General features: G+C 40.9%; 1 protein-coding gene across 1 annotated transcript in view; it reads right to left on the bottom strand.

Moving 5' to 3' along the window:
• adamts17 (ADAM metallopeptidase with thrombospondin type 1 motif, 17) overlaps nucleotides 1-19321 on the bottom strand; it is a 213355-nt gene that overhangs the window by 9067 nt on the left and 184967 nt on the right. The window contains exon 21 of the mRNA XM_039795147.1: nucleotides 12691-12843. Within this exon, the coding sequence (XP_039651081.1) occupies nucleotides 12691-12843 (153 nt within the window). The remainder of the gene's footprint in view (nucleotides 1-12690; nucleotides 12844-19321) is intronic.

The following is a 19321-nucleotide window of genomic DNA, read 5'->3' as shown; positions in this document are numbered from 1 at the left end:
GTACTCGTTGCGTTTTTTAAGCACTTCAACTGGAAAGTCATGGTCAACAAAGAAACGCGTTTCGTCACAGAATACTTCTTTTGTCATCCATGCTTTCCGGAGAACCTCCTCTTTTGTGCGGTAGCTCCCAAACTTTACCACGATAGAGCGGGGCTTGCCCTGCGCACTGTCTGGCTTTTGAGTCAGTGCTCGATGTGCTCGTTCAATTCCCAAATCTCGGTCTTCCGAAAGGGCTAGCTCTTTTTTAAACAAATTATCCAGAAAATGAACCACGTCGGCCCCTTCCTTATTTTCGGGTATACTGTAAATCCGCAGATTCTCCCTACGTGAATGACCCTCCTGGTTTATCAGCCTATCTTCTAGCTTAGCTTGGCGTTGGGTTAGCCTCTAAATTATCATCGATGCCGCTTGTAGCACCGTCTCTGTTTCCTGTATTCTACCCTCCGCTTCATCCAGTCTGTCATTCACGCCTTGTATTTCTTGTTTAATGTCCGCCAGCTGCACGTTATTATCTTTTCTAAATTCACGTAGTTCGTCCAGGATACGTTGCAGAGGCTCAGGTGTGTCGCCGCCCTGAGAGCTTATCTCCGGGGAGTTGCCTAGGTCACTATGGCTCGAAGTGGTCTCATCCTCAACCAAATTTGCGGTTTTCCTACTTCTGGTAGAAACCCCCTTTTCCATCTTGACAAAAATTCCCAGGTATTAGCAAAAAGAGTAATTTAGGGGTATATTTTTAAGACACCATCGGGAGCTAACAAATTAAGCTGCCATCCTCTCGCTAGCGGAACCGGAAACCAATATTGTTCATGTTTAACATAAGAATTCACTAGACCTGTTTCAATTGACCGGTGACTGTGAGGAGGTGTAGTTTTGAGGTGTAGTATGGAGCTGGAGTTTGGCGCAAACTGCGTTTGATGTGGTCACGCATTTTACAAATAGGGGAGGGGGTCTGCGGTCTCAGAGGGTTAGGGGATTTATTGTTTTTTGTCATATTATATGTTTTTGTCACACCTTGCTCAGAGCTAACATTTCAACCTTTACTAAATATTTTTCAGCAAATTCCTGTAGGGTACTCGAGACATGTATGCGTGTAAATTTTGAATATGGCTGAGCTTTCAATCCTTTCAGTTAACATCAGCGGGCTAAACGGGCCGATCAAAGGAGCTAAATTCCTGGACTATTTAAGAAGGAAGAACATAGATGTGGCACTCATACAAGAGTCACATTTACGTAAAAGAGATGTAAATCGTCTACAAAATAAATACTTTAAGGTTGCTGCCTCATCTAGTGACAACACCAAAACCAAGGGCTCTATTGTGTTGCTGTTGCGGAAATGCGCCCTCACCGTAGACAAAAGCAGTAAGGCAGAATATGTTATATATGTAACACGATAAGGAGTAGGAAAATAGCCTTTGTTTCGATATGTGCACCGTCTACATATGATGAAAGCTTTTTCCTGCTTCTAACCAATGAATTGCTCTCTCTCAACGAATATTCATTAATTATAGGGGGAGACATGAATGCAGTACTAGATTTAAATCAGGATAGATCAGGGGTCAACCACACCAAAGCCCAGAAACATATATCAGACATGTTCAAAGCACATGTGGAATCCCACCATCTTACAGAAATATGGAGGATGCACAATCCTACTAGCAAGGACTACACCTTCTTTTCCACACATCACCTCATCCACTCCCGCATTGATTATATTTTGTGCTCCAGTGAACTTAAGGTAATGTTCCACACGATAGCAATAGAACCAGCAATTCTGTCTGACCACAACCACTTTCTGTTGCGATATGTTAGGAGAAAGATCTAGTGGATGGCAATTTAATAATTCCCTTCTCCAGAACACAGCTTTTGATGCAGAATTTAGAACCAAACTGGCTGAATTTATATCAATTAACACCGACTCAGTTCCTGATCCCGCATATACATGGCAAGAAACTAAAGAGTTTATCAGGGATTTCACATCCTCCTTCATGGTCAACTTGAAGAGGAAAAGAGAGGCAAGGATTGCAGAGTTGGAAGAACGCTGTAAATAGTCAGAATAATCTCTTAAGACTTGTTTTTCTAAATCTACACATACTCTTCTAATCACAAATCGAGCAGAGCTAAATGCTTTGCTAAGAAGGAAAGCTGAATTTATAATGCACAGAGTGAGGCAAAATTACTATTTTAACAGCTGTAAACCAAGCAAATTGCTAGCTCTGAATATAAAACAAAGCGAATCCAGAGCTACTATCAACAGCATCCGCACAGACCGAGGTAACAAATCCTAAGGATATCAGCGTCACTTTTCAATCCTTTTACTCAAAGTTGTATGAGTCCTCCTGCAACTCCGATCCGACACAGTACCAGGAGTTCGTAAAAGAGCTAAATCTGCCTCTTCTTGACCCAGAGGAGGCAGAAGAACTGGGTCGACCTATAACGTTAGAGGAACTTAAATCTGCATTAAAAATAGTTAAAAAAGGGAAAACACTGGGGTTGGATGGAATTCCATCAGAGCTTCTTCTGCAGTATTTTGACATATTAGGACCTACCATTTTACAAGCTTTAACTTCAGCTATAGAGAAGGGTACTTTCCACCAACACTGCGCTGATCTCTGTTATGCCAAAGAAGGGCAAAGATCCTACGGACTGTTCAAATTACAGGCCCATCAGCCTCATCAGGACTGATATTAAGCTTTATTCCAAAGTCCTGGCTCTCCGCTTAGAGCACTTTATCGAGAAGCTAGTCCACCCCGACCAATCAGGTTTTATACCCAAGCGTCATGCTGCAGACAATGTATGCAGATTATTTCATGTAATAGAAGAAGCCAAAAACCTCCCAACAACGGCAGCAGTTTTATCAGTGGACGCGGAAAAGGCTTTCGATCGCCTAGAGTGGAACTACTTGTGGCAAGTAATGGAGAGGCTTGTTTTGGGGGCCAAATTCATTGACATGGTACGTACTTTATATGCGAATCCCACAGCCATAGTCTCAACCAATGGCTTGCACTCTCAGCCATTTCCCATCAAGCGGGGCTCACGACAGGGATGCCCGCTCTCCCCAATGCTGTTTGCAATCTCTCTTGAACCATTAGCCCAAGCCATAAGGCAAAATAAAATATGTAATGTCCAGATTAAATCCAATAGCAGCTCAATATCATTATTTGCGGATGATATTTTCTTGTACATTTCTGATCTTGAGGACTGTATTCCAAAAATTCTTAAGATCTTCAACGAATTTGGCTCAATCTCCGGCTATAAAATTAACTGGAATAAATCTACTCTTCTTTTATTGAATTCAGCCAGTCGTGTTATAATACCAACCCAAAGCAAAATTACATATTTGGGCATCACCATACACGCATCCCTACAGCGAGTTGTCCAGGACAACTATGAAACTATATTAAGTAGTATTCAAAGGGATCTGGCCAATTGGTCTGTGCTGCCAGTATCACTACGGTCCAGGATTGCTGTTGTTAAAATTAACATAGTTCTTCGTGTGAATTTCTTAGGTACAATGATCCCCTTATACCCACCGATAAATTTTTGGAAGAAACTTGATACCTTAATTCGGCAGTATATATAGAATAATAAACAACCTAGGCTAAAATTCTCTACCCTGCAATGTACCACAAACACGGGAGGCCTGGCCCTCCCCAACTTTAAGTGTACCACAGAGGCTTTCAGCTACGGGCCCTCAGAGTGTGGATGGACCCCTCATCTACAGTCCCATGGAGAGAAATAGAGCAAAACCTCACTGCAAGTCTTAGACTGCAAGACCTTGCCTTTACAGGTGTGTGTCCAAAATGTGTATGCTAGCCTATGGCCCTATTATCACCAACACATTGACCAACTTTAAACAGGTGGAGGAGCAACTATGCTATTCCAATAAGTGGCATTTGAACACCCCAATTTGGCACAACATACACTTAATGTCTGGTAACAAACCATTTGTTTATAACCAGTGGAGTGACAGAGGTATTTATACTCTAGACCAGCTATTCAATGACGAAGATATGTTAAGTTTTGAAGACCTGAAAGCTAGCTTTGAGGTCCCTAGGACATCCTTCTTCCTTTATCTTCGCTTAAGATCAGCCCTAAAATGTTATGGAGTACCATGGGGGAACAGTCTTGAGATGCACCCAATCATTGGCTTGTTGATTCTCCGATGAGAGGATTAGTGTCCGGGATTTATGCTAAACTGATGCAAGTATCTGTAGGAGAACTCCCAATACTAAAGAAATGGGAGCGAGAGTTGAGCTCGGAGGGGAACGTAATTAATTGGGAGACAGTTTGGGACAACATTTCCCACTGTTCCATAAACCCAAATCACCAGCAGATCCGTTTCAACATATGCCATAGGACATATTGGACTCCTCAGAAGAGATACGTCTCTAAAGCCATTCCTACTCCCCATTGCACATTCTGCCAACCTGAACAAACTGGAACTTTCCTGCACGTGGTCTGGGAGTGTGAACAGGTGCATGAGTTTTGGAATAAAACAGCATCAATAATATCTGATGTGATAGGATGTTGAATTCCTACTGACCCGAGTGTTTTGTTACTTAATGATGACTCTAAATTACATCTGCTTGGGAGACAGAAGAAAATTTGGATAGCTGGATCAACTGCGACCAAGAAAATGATAGCTCAACGCTGGCTCCCCCCCCACTCGCTTTGTATAAAACAGTGGTTGGCATATTTTTTGGACATAGTTATGTTGAGCTCTCTACAGCAAGGATTAACAAAGCCAAGTCATCGACTATAGACCTATGGAAAAAACGCAGCAGCACAAGTAGCAGTCCTAATGACCTAAACATCACAAGAATTAGAGGAGAGTGACTAAGCAAGGTGTGATTTTAGTTTTGTTGTATTTTGGTTTGGCATAAACCTCTAAATATGTGCTCCTGCTCTATCAACTGAGCTATTCTGGCTACAGTTTGAAAAAATATTTTATCTCAACACAGTGGCATTAGGTGGAAAGAAAATATCCAATGTCTCCTTTCCTAACATAAGAATACAATGGAAGCCAATGGTAGGTGTCAGTACAGCTAGTCCAGATGCTGACTGGTTGTTATGTGGCAGCAGATTGAGAAACATCTACTCAAAGGTGCAGCATAGGGGAAAAACACAGAATCATCTATCTTGTGGTCAAAATGCAGGACCGCTAGAACGAACGACTAGTCCCGACATATACTTAGACTGCTTTTATCCTATAGACCTTCAACAATTAATGTTAAAGATATCCTCAGCTAAGCCATCTACCTGTCTCTTAGACCCCATCCCAACGAGGCTACTCAAAGAAGCGTTACCCGTGGTAAACACTTCACTACTAGATATGATCAATATGTCCTTATTAACAGGTTATGTACCGCAGTCATTTAAAATAGCTGTGATAAAACCTCTTCTGAAAAAACCCACCCTAGATCCTGAGGTGTTAGCAAACTATAAACCTATATCTAACCTTCCCTTTCTATCCAAGATCCTTGAGAAGGTGGTTGCTAATCAGTTATGTGATTTTCTACATAGCAACAGTTTATTTGATGATTTTCAATCAGGATTTAGAAAGAATCATAGCACAGAGACGGCACTGGTGAAAATTACTAACGACCTTCTAACAGCTGCAGACAAAGGACTTGTCTCCATTCTTGTTTTAGTAGATCTTAGTGCTGCATTTGACACTATTGACCATACCATCCTGTTACAGAGACTGGAACACTTAGTTGGCATTAAAGGAATCGCACTAAGCTGGTTCAAGTCCTATTTCTCTGAGCGATCCCAATTTGTTAACATTAACGATAAACCCTCCAAGCACGCTAAAGTTAGCCATGGCGTTCCTCAAGGCTCAGTGCTTGGACCAATTCTATTTTCCTTATATATGCTTCCTCTAGGTAATATTATTAGGAAACACTCAATTAACTATCACTGTTACGCAGACGATACTCAATTATATCTGTCAATTAAGCCAGATGAAAGTGGTCAGTTAGCAAGACTTCAAACGTGTATTGAGGATATAAAATCCTGGATGACCCACAATTTCCTGATGTTAAACTCAGACAAAACTGAAGTTATTGTGATAGGACCAACGCACCGCCGAACTTCGTTTTCGAAAGATATAGCTACTCTGGATGGTATTGCCCTGGCCTCCAGCACTGCTGTCAGAAATTTGGGAGTTATTTTTGATCAGGATATATCCTTCAACGCCCACTTAAAACAAACCTCAAGAATAGCCTTTTTCCATCTTCGTAACATTGCCAAAATTAGGAATATCCTGTCTCAAAATGATGCTGAAAAACTAGTCCATGTATTCGTTACTTCTAGACTAGATTACTGCAATTCCTTATCAGGTTGCCCAAATAAGTCCCTTAAGACTCTCCAGCTGATCCAGAATGCTGCAGCACGTGTTCTGACGAGAACTAAGAGAAGAGATCATATTTCTCCTGTATTAGCTTCTCTGCATTGGCTTCCTGTGAAATCTAGGATCGAATTTAAAATCCTCCTCCTGACTTACAAAGCTCTAAATGGTCAAGCACCATCATACCTAGAAGAGCTCTTAGTACCTTATTGTCCCACTAGAGCACTGCGCTCCCGGAATGCGGGGCTACTTGTGGTTCCTAGAGTCTCTGGAAGTAGACTGGGGGCCAGGGCCTTCAGCTATCAGGCTCCGCTTCTGTGGAACCAGCTCCCAGTCTGGGTTCGAGGGGCAGACACCGTCACCACATTTAAGAGTAAACTGAAAACCCTCCTCTTTGATAAAGCTTATAGTTAGGGAGTGAGGAGTTGCACCGTCCACCTAACCCGGCCCACCTGCTTCTCCTCGTAGTCATCAGTTTTATATACTGTATAATTAATAATATAGCGAGAGTAGAGGGAGGCAGGCCAGTACAGCCCGATCCGGTTGGGGAGAGTTCTAGCCCGACCAGGCACCTCTCTTTAACCTGCCTCTCTTAGTTATGCTATTATAATTCTAGACTGCAGGGGAGGCTGTTTCCTTCCTATTGTTGTCCGCAAGGCCAGATGAAAACTCAAAAACGAAGAAATATCAGAATCCATGTCATTTCTTGCTTTACAACATATATAGCGTTGTCAGTATTAACAAGATAACCATATAATCACTTAGATAGATGTGTTTTGAAAAGCAAACTATATCATTGCTTAGAGTGTGTGTGTTGAACCCCCCCCCCCAAAAAAAAATAACATATATCTTGCTTATATATTAAATCTGTCTTTTGCTTACATATTGATCTGTTTTTGCATTTTAGGACAGAAAGAGCTTTCTTTAAGAAACTGTAAGGTGTAGGAAAGTACCTAGACAGATAAGAAGGGCACAGGCAGAAGCTGCGGCCTTGATGGGTGCATGCATCTGTGTGTGTGTGCGTCCTGAAGGCACATGTGTGGCCATACACAGCACACGAGCTGTAGAGTTCATTAAGTTCATTACTGTGCGTTTTTTGTGAAGTGTTTCCTATATTACCTTACTAGGACAAGGAAGTACATAAAGTACATCCCTTTGGATAACTTTGGGAGGAGTAAAATGTTTTTTGTGTATAAATATGAGTGTTTTTGCTAAAAAGGTCTCTTCTCTCTTAGTTTTTACCCAGACGCTCTCTTCGTTGCGTTGTGGGGAAGATTTATTTACCCTCTTCGACATCGAAGAAGGAGATTACCTGCTCGTTTATGAGTGTGGGAGAGACAGGGCCAGGAGGAAAAGAGAAGCAGCCTTAAATACCTCTGTTAGAGCGGAGGCTTTATCTTTATTCTTAGTTTTAGTTTTATTTTGTAGAGGACCACTTGCTTTTAATTTATGCTTTTGTCACAAAATAATAAAAATCACCTGAGTCTGATTTTAGACTAGGGGAGCCAATCTTTGCCAGTTCTTTATTTTCTCTGGGATCGTACCGCCCGCTGTCAAGCGGGTGGGGTTTCCCCCCTTACGGGGGTTAGCGACTCCTCTTTAACCGCCCGTGGAGAGTTGCCTCCCGGCGGGGATCGACTTGGACACGCAGACCTCCTGTTATCTCCTAGCGGGAGTGCATTTCCCTATCCACGCGGCCTGGTCAGAGCCTCTGAGCATCCCCCGCTCTCAGTCCGGCGACCAAGAAGGGCAAGGCGGGCGTCCTTGAGAAGGAAGGGACCTCCGTGACCCTGGGAGGACGGCTGACAGACCGTAAGTACTAAAGAAAAATCATTGGTTTTAAAGATCCCCTCGGGCAGTGCTTGTCATATACAGGGGGATAAGAGCCCGTGTTTTTGGGGACGTCTGGTGTAGTGTGTATCTAACCTCTTGTCTTGCCTTCGGGTTCCCTGATCCGGGAGGGGCTTCTCCGTAGACCGAGGGCTGTGTGTCTCTATAAACTAAATTAATCAGGGAAGCGTCAAAAGCAACTCCTTTTTAGTATAGGTCAAAACATCCGCCCCGCTGACGGGCAACTGGCGTTCGTCCGTACGGCAAAGAGGGCACTAGTAGGACCGGGGTTTGAGGGGAAGGCAATAAAAAGGGGTTGGCTCAGCCACAGCGAGCGACGCAACGCCTCAGCGAACTGCCACACCGGTCGACACTATGACACACTGAGCTGCTCTCTCATCTCTACTTGTTACTTTTGTATGCATCCTGTCCCAGAATTGCTTGTTACTAATCTAGCTCTGGGGAGTTTACTCCCCGGAGTCCTTATGTTTCTTCTTGCGGCCGGGAATTGCAGAGAATCGCAGAGCTATGCTGCCGGGAATTGCAATTCCCGGCCACATCCTGCTGCGTCCTGCTGCATCCGCCGCATCCACCCATGCTCTGCAGCGCCACGCTACATCCCGCAACGCCCTGCTGTGATGTTCCTATGCACAGAGTAGTCTGGATCCGGTATAGGGGACTGCACTACTCAGTATGACACGATGTGCCCTGCTATGACATGAACTTCCACGATAACCTTCGAAGTCACTGTGACCTCTAATGTGACTATTGTCGCCACTGTTCATCACACCCCCAACCGGCCCGTCAGACACCGCCTACTAAGAGTCTGGGTCTGCCGAGGTTTCTTCCTAAAAGGGAGTTTTTCCTTGCCACTGTCGCGATAGCCACTGCTAATGCTTGCTCTTGAGGGAATTACTGTAATTGTTGGGGTTTTGGAAATTATAGAGTGTGGTCTAGACCTACTATCTGTAAAGTGTCTCGAGATAACTTTTGTTATGATTTGATACTATAAATAAAATTGAATTGAAAATATTGGGCTTAATATGTTCAATATTTAAAAAATATTAAAGCAACTATTATATAGCATTTTCAGGTTCATACTTGTATTTTGTGTTTCTACCAAGACATGTTCACATGCTTTAATGTTAAATAAACACTTTACTTTTCTCATACTGCCCATGGCTGCTGCACCTGTATTCACACTCTGTATGAGATGCTCTTTCAGACCCCCTCCTGAAAAAGCCCAGTCTGCTCTGATTGGCCAGCTTTCAGGTCTTTGTACCGTGAAAAACACCAATAAAGGCTTATAAACCAAATATTAAACAACCGAACATGATTCAGCAGTATTGTGACCCAAAATTGGTGAGAAATTCACAATCTTGGCAGCAGGGGCAGTGTGTTCATTAGGGCGATATGGGCAACGCACTGCCAAACGTGAAAAGGAAGGGATTTTTTTTCCTATCCAATTCTATCATGGCAAAAGTCGTAATTAGTGTTCTAATCTATACGTCTGATCTGCCATTAAATGTCCAATCAGGCTATAGTCGTGCTTCAAATGACCCCACCCCAGAAGTCTCTCATAGACTCTCATGTGAAATTTTTTTTTTTCAAATATCAGAGCAATACAATATATATATATATATATATATATATATATATATATATATATATATATATATATAATACAACACAATCTCTATGGGTTCCGGGAGGACTTGCACTTACGCACTTTCGTCACACATAACGTAACCATGAACGTAACTAAGAAAAGAGCAGGTAGCAGCGTCAATCAATCACGTACTACTGTCAAGATGGCTAGCGTTCAGTGCAACTCGATTGTCTCTTTGAAATAAGTTCCTTTTTGTCGGCGAACGAATCAGGATAAATTGGCAATGAAACAATTAGGACCTCAAAGACCAAATTTAATCATTCAACTGGTTCCTACTAAAGGGAGAAGTCCTACACCCAAGGATTTTCAAAAAATTGGTACGAACGAAAAACCTGGCTAGCAGGCTGCAACGTGGCCAATGCAGTCTTCTGTTACCCCTGCCTACTCTTTCACCCTGAAGGCGGCACGGCAGACAGCACTGCTTGGACAGCGAATGGTGTAACAGACATGCACCATCTTTCAGAAAAGATAAAGAAACATGAGCTGCCAAAGACCTACATGGATAGCTGTTTGAGATTGTCTGCCTTGGGGAGAGTGAACATTGCCATCAACTGTATGAGGGATACAAGAACCCCCACATCCTCAACCGACTAATCCAGTATGTGAAGTTTTGCGGAGTGTTTAATTTACCAACCCTGGTATTTGTCTTGGACTGGTCAACTGTTAGACCAGTTAGATGAGGTGTTTGATGAGCATCTTAAAAATGCTGAAGTTTTCAAGGGCACATCAAAGACGATTCAAAACGAGCTACTGGAGTGTATGCTAGCGGTCGTGAGGGAACATATTGTGGAGGAGGTGAAGTCGGCGAACTTCTTAGCCATCCAAGCGGACGAGACCACGGCCCACCGTGAGAGAGGCATCTGGCGACATGAGGATGCTACATGATGAAGATTTCACTTTTTTCCTGTGGCTTTTTCACAAAATCATTCCCCACATCGATATTCTGTACCAGAGGCTCCAGAAGAAGGACATCGATGCTGTCTTCATCAAACGTGCCATTGACAGCTTCACAAGCAGTGTGCAGGCCATAAGGTAAGATTAAACAATATAATTTGATCATTCTCAAAGCAGAGCTTTGTTATTTAAAAATGTAGGCATGAAAGGAGACTGCATTTGTGTTAGAAATTATTATTAAATTATTATTCTCATTATATATGGCCAGTAGTGTAATCTATCTTACTTTATATACTGTGTATACTGTATAGGTATAGGTGAGACACAAAGGCTAACTTAAACACTAAAGACTTTATGCATCTCTGCCCATTTTAAGTGGAACTGAAATCTTTGTACTATACGTATCTTTTTAAACATGTGTCCTGTTTAGCTATTTTACATCACACAACATTGGATTAATGTAAGTAATGAATAAGTGGAATAATTAATTGTGGAGCCATGTCATTTTTGCTTATGAAGGCTCCTGGATGCTAATTTCTAACAGTTTTCCACCTGTAACTTATGTAGCTAGAGGGGAAATCTTTCGGATTCTTAATGTACCCACTGAATGGGTCACCTTAATCATTATCAGAAAAATTGTCCCCCTTGAGAATTTTTTCAGGAGCCGCGACTGGTTTGCAGCCAAAATTTCATATTTCCCTGCCGTTAGCATGCAGCTTCTACAGTATAGTTAGCAGTGGACAGTAATAGAATAGAGCAGCACTTTCTACCATGAAAAAAAGGCTTTTAAAACAAATACTACCCAACCGGATATGTTTCAGCAGTAATGCAACCTAAAATTGGGGAGAATTGAATGACACTGGCAGCCAAGATTGCAGGTTTCCCTGCCGTTAGCAGGAAACTAACATTACAATCGTTAGCAGTGGACAGTAATGGAGTATAGCAGCACTTTCTACCATCAAAAATCGCAGATAAAGGCTTTTAAACCAAATACTACACAGCCGGACATGTTCCAGCAGTAATGTGACCCGAAATTTGGGAGAAATGACCAACATTGGTAGCCAAGATTGCAGCTTCTCTGTCTCTAAATACTGCAGTAACATTAGCCTTAAAAAAAATCTTCAGTAGCCTGCCATGAGCAAATGACCAATCATAGAAATCCAGCTCCGAGAGTAGAAAAAACCTTGAAAGTGGAGCGTTCAGAACAGTGGGAAATCTGAGGTTTTTGCTCGGGTATTTCTCTGAAAATACGTTTATCTCATTATTTGAAGCTTTGGCCATGTTTAATATGAAAATTAACATTGTAACATTATAGACATGACAGAAAATACGGAAAAGCATAATAGGTCTCCTTTAAGGGATAATTCGGTATTATTACAACTTGGATCTTATTTTTATCATCATCACATTATTGAAAAGAAGTCAAACGTCAGATGATCAGACATTTTGGAAACCAACCTCCACCATATACGTAAACTGTCTGTTGTAAACATCCAGCACAGTTTACAGATCCACTTCTTGCTTCAGCTTTGACCTACTGTATTTACTGTAGTTGAGCACACAGTTTCCCTGTACAATGAGGGATTATTAACATAATTTCAGATGAACTCATATTTAGTTTTACTTTGAAATGAAGTGGTTTAGGTCATCTGGATGAACTGTTAGTTTGTTTCCAACCTGTCTGCTTGTGTTCCTAGAACTGTTGGACTTCTTTTTACTGATGTCTCGACTTTAGCAAGTCATATTTCATACTGTAACCAGCCAAAAGTAGAAACTTGTTTTATAGGACGATAATATCCTGCCTAAACAAAGTTAATTATTTTTTCATTTTTCTTGGGGAGTGAATGCTGAGTAAATTGCTAGGAATGAACACAGTGGAGTGTGGAAGTGTTTTACCTTAATTAGGTTTTAACTATATATGAACCATGGGGTTTGAAGGTAGTTGTACCTTGGACCAGTCTCCAGTCTTCCATTCGTAACATCTAGAGTAGTCCTCACAGGGCTCCTCCTGAGTGGGCTGGGACAGAGGATCACACAGACCCTGAGGGTTTGTACATGACACCGTCCGCTTGTGAACACCTGGACCACAGCCCGATGAACACTGGAGGAAGTGATACAATATGTAGAAAAGAGTGGAAAACACAATATTGTAAAGGAACAGTGGGGAGAAGCTAACAAGACAGGCTGATATAGCTTATTAATGAAGAGAGGTCTGGCTGACAGAATTTTATAATTAATTTTACTAGTCCTTCATTGCAATAAACATGGGCCTTGTTGTTTATAGTGAAACAACTCCACGCCTGCATTTTCAACCTTTGGAGAGTAGCACATTGTTGGGAAGACCTCACTGAGCATGCAACCATCAGAACGCAGTTATACTGCTTTGCTACTTTTAAGAGCTGAGACAAATAAACAACACTTGCTGGGTTTATAACAGCAAAGGAATATGTCACTTAGAGAGATTTGGCAATAAAATTACAGGAAAAAAACGGTACTGCATATCCAAAAAGACAGGTTTTTCACATTGTTCTGAATATTTTATACAATAAACACTGTTTGGTAAACGTTGGATGCAATTTGTAGAAATTAATGAAAGAAGTGTGGCTAATTCCCAAATGTTGGGAAAATGAAAGTCTCATATCTTGAAAACAAAAATATTCTTTCTTTCTTTCTTTCTTTCTTTCATTTATTATACAGGAAAGTTAAAAGTAACATAAGTTACAATATAAACGGGCCTGACTCAGTTTAAAAACTGGTTTCCAGCAGGTTCCTGTTTTGCAGAAACATAAAACATTGGACACAACTTACAGTACATATCTGCATGAACTAGATAGATACAGACAGCTAAAACAACAATACTGTTACAGCATATGACAGATACTGACAACTGAAAACAACACTATAGACAGTGCAAACAAGACTTGGACAATACATTAACAATCAATGTGTGCAAGTGTAACTGTTGAGAAGAAACAGTTTGTGTGCCTTTTTGAAATATGTGATGGATGGTAGTGCTCCGATGTGATGGGGAATGTCATTCCAAATTTTGGTGTACGTATAAAAAAAGGATTTTTGACCATAGTTGTTTTTGTATGAGGGAACTGGAATGAAATATTACAGTGGGAGTATATAACAAAGTATTGAGATGAACTTTTGTTATTGACCAAATACTTATTTTCCACCATAATTTTCATGTGATTTTCTGGATTTCTTTTTCTCATTTTGTCTCTCATAGTTGAAATGTACCTATGATAAAAAATTACAGGCCTCTCTCATCTTTTTAAGTGGGAGAACTTGCACAATTGGTGGCTGACTAAATACTTTTTTGCCCCACTGTGTGTGTGTGTGTGTGTGTGTGTGTGTGTGTGTGTGTGTATACAGTACAGGCCAAAAGTTTGGACTATTTACATTGTAGATTCTCACTGAAGGCATCAAAACTATGAATGAACACATATGGAATTATGTATTTAACAAAAAAGTGTGAAATAACTGAAAACATGTTTTATATTTTAGATTCCTCAAAGTAGCCACCCTTTGCTTTTTTTGATAGCGCTGCAAACCCTTGGTGTTCTCTCAATGAGCTTCATGAGGTAGTCACCTGAAATGGTTTTCACTTCACAGGTGTGCCTTGTCAGGGTTAATTAGTGGAATTTTTTCCCTTATTAATAAAAAAGCAAAGGGTGGCTACTTTGAGGAATCTAAAATATAAGACATGTTTTCAGTTATTTCACACCTTTTTGTTAAGTACATAATTCCCATGTGTTCATTCATAGTTTTGATGCCTTCAGTGAGAATCTACAATGTAAATAGTCATGAAAATAAAAAAGGAAACGCATTGAATGAGAAGGTGTGTCCTGATCAGCTGATCAGGGTCCCATATCCCCCAAAGCGTCTCAGATGACCATGAAATCTATTTCACCAACATTGTCAAACATCATTTTTTCCCAAAAGCAAAGTGATTTCATGGCTCGTGCACCTCGCACCGGGAACATCACGGCTACAACAAACCTAGCTTTAAGCTGCCTAAACATAATCAGAGGTAAAGCTGCGAGGTAGGGCGCAGATCAATTTTGCAGGCACAGAGGAAAAGCACAGCGCAGGTATACAGTACATCATCATTGCTTCTGGAATTGGTTGCGACTTGAAAGGTCACGGGCAATGACGTTAAAGTTAAAATTATTATTATTAACTCTGAGTGCAGCGTTCGGTGGCAATTTCGAGCGGTGCGCGACACAGAGGGTAGCACTTCCTTTGTTGTCTCCACTGCTCTCCTCATAGAAAAAACAATGGCATAGCCAACGCAGAGCGGTCTTTCCATGGATCATGTGTAAGTGGCTTTAGAGCCTGTGTCCATATATGTTTTCTCTGGCAGAAAAGCCCTGCCAGGGCGCTGTGGAGCGCTGCATCCCAGCCCTTCATCAAAACGCACTGGCTGCGCATAGATATCTAGCTTTCTGAAAAGTTGGGAGATTTTCAACTCGAAGCACTTGGAGCAGGTGCACAAAAAAGCTGGAGCGATCTGAAAAAAAGACAGTGGGTGCAGCGTTTTTTCTCTAAGCCATACGCGCTCTCATTGGGAACAATTGAAAAAAGACGCTGTCGCTATGTGGACACTCAGCCTTAGAAATTATCGTAAATAACACTTTTATGGGGCTAAGAGCTTAAAAGATAACCTTATTTTCCCATGTCGTCTAAGTGACTGATGGGAAATTATTTTTGTATTTTCTTGTTTAGCAATTTTTTTATTGATTTTCCATTAAACCATGTAGCATTTTCTACAGCACATATTGGACCAAATGTATAAAAACATAGTATGGTTGTGTTATACAGATGCTAACCAATGTGAAAGATATTCCCCCACCCCAACCCACCCAACCATCCCAGTTTGTCACTTTAAATCCAGATCTTCACAAGAATAATTGTTCATTGAAGTGCTTGTCCAACGAAGGATTGCAGAAGGAGCATATACAATTCAGCACAAAGTTTCAAAATAAGTGATTACCAGTACAGTAAAGGAATGAGTGGAAGAAAATAGGAGGGGAACAAAATAATAATAATACTAAAAATAAGATATCTAAGTCAACTCAAATACATAAAAATAAAAAATAGGGGGAGGGGGGGTGCTGCCGCTTCACTCTGATAATAACACCTTAGTCATCCATATTTAATGGTGTTTGCAAGCTCTCATAGTACTCTAAAAATGGGGCCCAGACCTTCCTGAATGTTTGCAAGGAGCCTAAGAAACGCTTGAAATTCCATGCTTTTTGGTCTAAACGTCATACCCAAATTAAAAGTGGTACAGCTCCCATATACTCTGACACTCAGGGGTGTGCCTGATATCATTGGACAGGTAACACTCAAGTTTTTGTTACAAGTGTCAGGGTGATTTTAGGCCTTACTGACACAGAGTTACAGAGGCTAGAATGGAGTTTTTTTTTTTTTTTAAGTATACATCTGTAAAATGAATAAAATACACTGCTGTAAACACATATGGTGAGATACAGACAACACAAGGCCATAGCCACATGTTAGAAGCCAAAAGACTCACAAATTGATTTTATATGAATTTTTTCTACAGATATGTCTGTCCCTTTTTCTTATTTCAATTTGAAAATTGCAAAGAAAAAAGCCAATAAAGTACAAAATAAAACACTTCTCAAATACACAAACACACCCAAATCAATCACACATAAACTTGAAATAACTATTTACATAAATATTTAGAAATAAGTAATTATAAATTGCACAGGGTGTGATATGCTTATAGGAGGCCCTGTTTTTGTTTTGACACAGCTACAGCCATCACAGGGTTAAAATTTCAGTGTCAAGTTTGGTGTCTATTGAATTGTCTGCTCATTGGCTATAAGGATATGAGGGTCTCTAAAGATGGGAGTCTAACTGGTCCGAGCAAATGTCGATCAGCCGCACGTGGGCCTGACATCATGTCAGAGGGATCATCGGCTTCCCATATGGCTATCAAAGGCTAAACTGAACGGATTGGCTCATACAAGATATCTTTGGAAACCTTAGACCTCAGAGAATACAGTGACGACACATCGAGCATGTAGAAGTCTCGGGTGAGAAGCGAGCTGCGATACAAGTGTGGAAATGTTTTTCCGTTGTGATTCGGCCAGAAACTTCAAGATTGTGAGGCGAACAGCTTGTTTTGGATATACTCTTTACTCTTGGGGATTTATGAAAAAAAAGTTTTGAGCAAAATATCTCCGCTGTGGCTAAAGAGAGAAGGAAAAAGGTATGGATGCACTCTCGACTCTAGACACCAGCTGCGCAGTTTACGTCTATATTGCTTTATTTTCTTTAAGGGTGTATGTGATCTTCTCAAGCTTCAGGAAATGCATAACATCTCTAATCCACCCGTGAAGCTAGGGGGTGCTTGTTCCTTCCAGGAGAGCAGGATGAGACGCCTGGCAATCAGAGAAGTGAATGCTATAAGGGTCCGATTTTTAAGGGTAAATCCAAATAGGGCATTTACAGGGTTGGGGGTGATGTTTCTTTGAAGCATCTTAGTGTAGGCGCCAAAGATGTTGGCCCAGAACGTACTAAGTTTGGGGCAGGACCAGAACATGTGTATATAGTCCGCTGGTTGACCTTTACAGCGAGGGCATGAAGGGTCCAAATTAGGGAAGATTTTCACCAGCCTTGTCTTGGTCAAGTGTGCACTTAGAACTATTTTGAGTCTTATCACGCAGGAGAAGCTGTATGTACTAAGTCAAGCACAGCCTTCGATTGATCATCTGTAACCTGTAACCGTTTGGTCCGCTTGTCTAGGTTCGGAGCGTGTGTGTGCCGCATGGTTCAACGCATGCGCAATGTAGCCTCGTGCTTGTCAGGTGCCCGTATGTGACCTCAGACAGTGTGTTTCCCTTTCGCGCGAATGAAGAGGTGTGGACAAGTTACCAACAAAACGTACAGTGAAAGTCTGTGCAAAACATTTCAGGCCGTCCTGCCAACCTATATACATTTTAATATCAATGTACGCTGTAAGAGTTCCTCTCTTTTTCTTTTAAAGGATACATTTTTGTAAGAGCTACACTGAAGTTGGCAGTTTGATGAATGCAAGTTATTTCAATTGATATTCTATAATATTTCAAGCTTCATGTGCTAAAAAGGCACATAAGTTCCTGTAGATGGCAATACACATTCTTCTTTTTTTGCCAAATAAATGAAAAGCTTGTTGAAATCATCAATGTCTTCCCTCTTGCTGTATCAAAATCTCACCTAGCTTACCTCAGAGATGGTCCCAAAAGTCAAATCAGTTTGTGCATGATTACATGATATAAAAATATAATTATTTAATGCTGTATCCTACATTGTGGATAATTAAGCTATATATCATATGCTGAAGTATATTTCTGAAGTGTTAAAGATTAAAAGAAAAAATAACAAGAACCGTAAAGAACCGAAAACCGTGACCCTAAAACCGTGATACGAACCGAACCGTGGGTTTTGTGAACTGTACCACCCCTAGTAAATTCCTCACCAAGATCGTTCTCCCAAAGTCTCCTGACATCCTGCAAAGAGTGTGGGGAGATATTGCATATGCTGTTGTAAAGAATCGAAATTAGACCTTTATGTGAAGGGGATAACGAAAGGATTTGGTCAACTGTGTTGCTCACTGGAAAATCTGGAAGGGAGGTTATACTTTTCTGGACAAAGTGTTTAATTTGGAGAAATCTAAAGAAGTGAGACTTTGGTAAATAGAATAATTGAGAGAGTTGGGCAAATGATCCAATCTTGGCATCCAAATAATGATTGGAAATAGACTTAATTTTCTTCGAGGACCAAGTTCCAAAGGTAGAATCTGAGAGAGAAGGTGGGAAGTTATAATTATTCTTTATGGAAGAATGCACCGACGTTGTCTGCAACTTAAAATGTCTTCTAAATTCAGACCAAATTCTAATAGAGTGATAGAGAAGAATGAGTATAGGATGGGGATATTTTGAAAGAGGTAAAAGAACTTTTGGTAACATAACCATTTTAATAAGATTCATTCAACCTGCTAAGGACAAATGGAGATTCATCCATCTAGCCATGTCTTTTTTACATTTATCAAACAAGATTAAAAAGTTAAAATTCTTAGTGAAGAGGGACAAAAAAGCAGGAGTGATCTCTACCCCAAAATATTTAAAGCCCTTGTTGATAATTCTAAATGGGAAATGTGATGCAGGGATTAAAGTGGCTGGCTGATTAAGAGGAAACATCTCGCTTTTTTCAAAATTGATTTTATAGCCGAAGAGATTTTTGAATTGAGCCAGAATGTTAAGAATGGAGGGAACAGAACTTAGTGGGTCAGAGACATATGAAAGTATGCTGTCTGCATATAGGGATAATTTGTGCGTGAGGCCCCAACGCTCTATACGCCTGAAGTCCCCAGACTGTCCAAGAGCAATGGCCAGCGGCTCAATGGCAATGGCGAAGAGCAGAGGAGACCTTGATGTGTGCCTCTGCCAAGAGAGAAATGCTCTGATTGCTGTCCATTAGTTATTACTGTGGCTGTAAGGTGAGCGTAGAGGAGTTTTATCCAGGAGATGAAGGAATCTTGAAACCCAAATTTTTTT

The sequence above is a fragment of the Perca fluviatilis genome, chromosome 3 (assembly GCF_010015445.1).
Source record: "Perca fluviatilis chromosome 3, GENO_Pfluv_1.0, whole genome shotgun sequence".
Lineage (NCBI taxonomy): Eukaryota > Metazoa > Chordata > Actinopteri > Perciformes > Percidae > Perca > Perca fluviatilis.
Note: the sequence above shows the minus strand (reverse complement) of the source record. Positions and strands in the feature narration are given on the sequence as shown.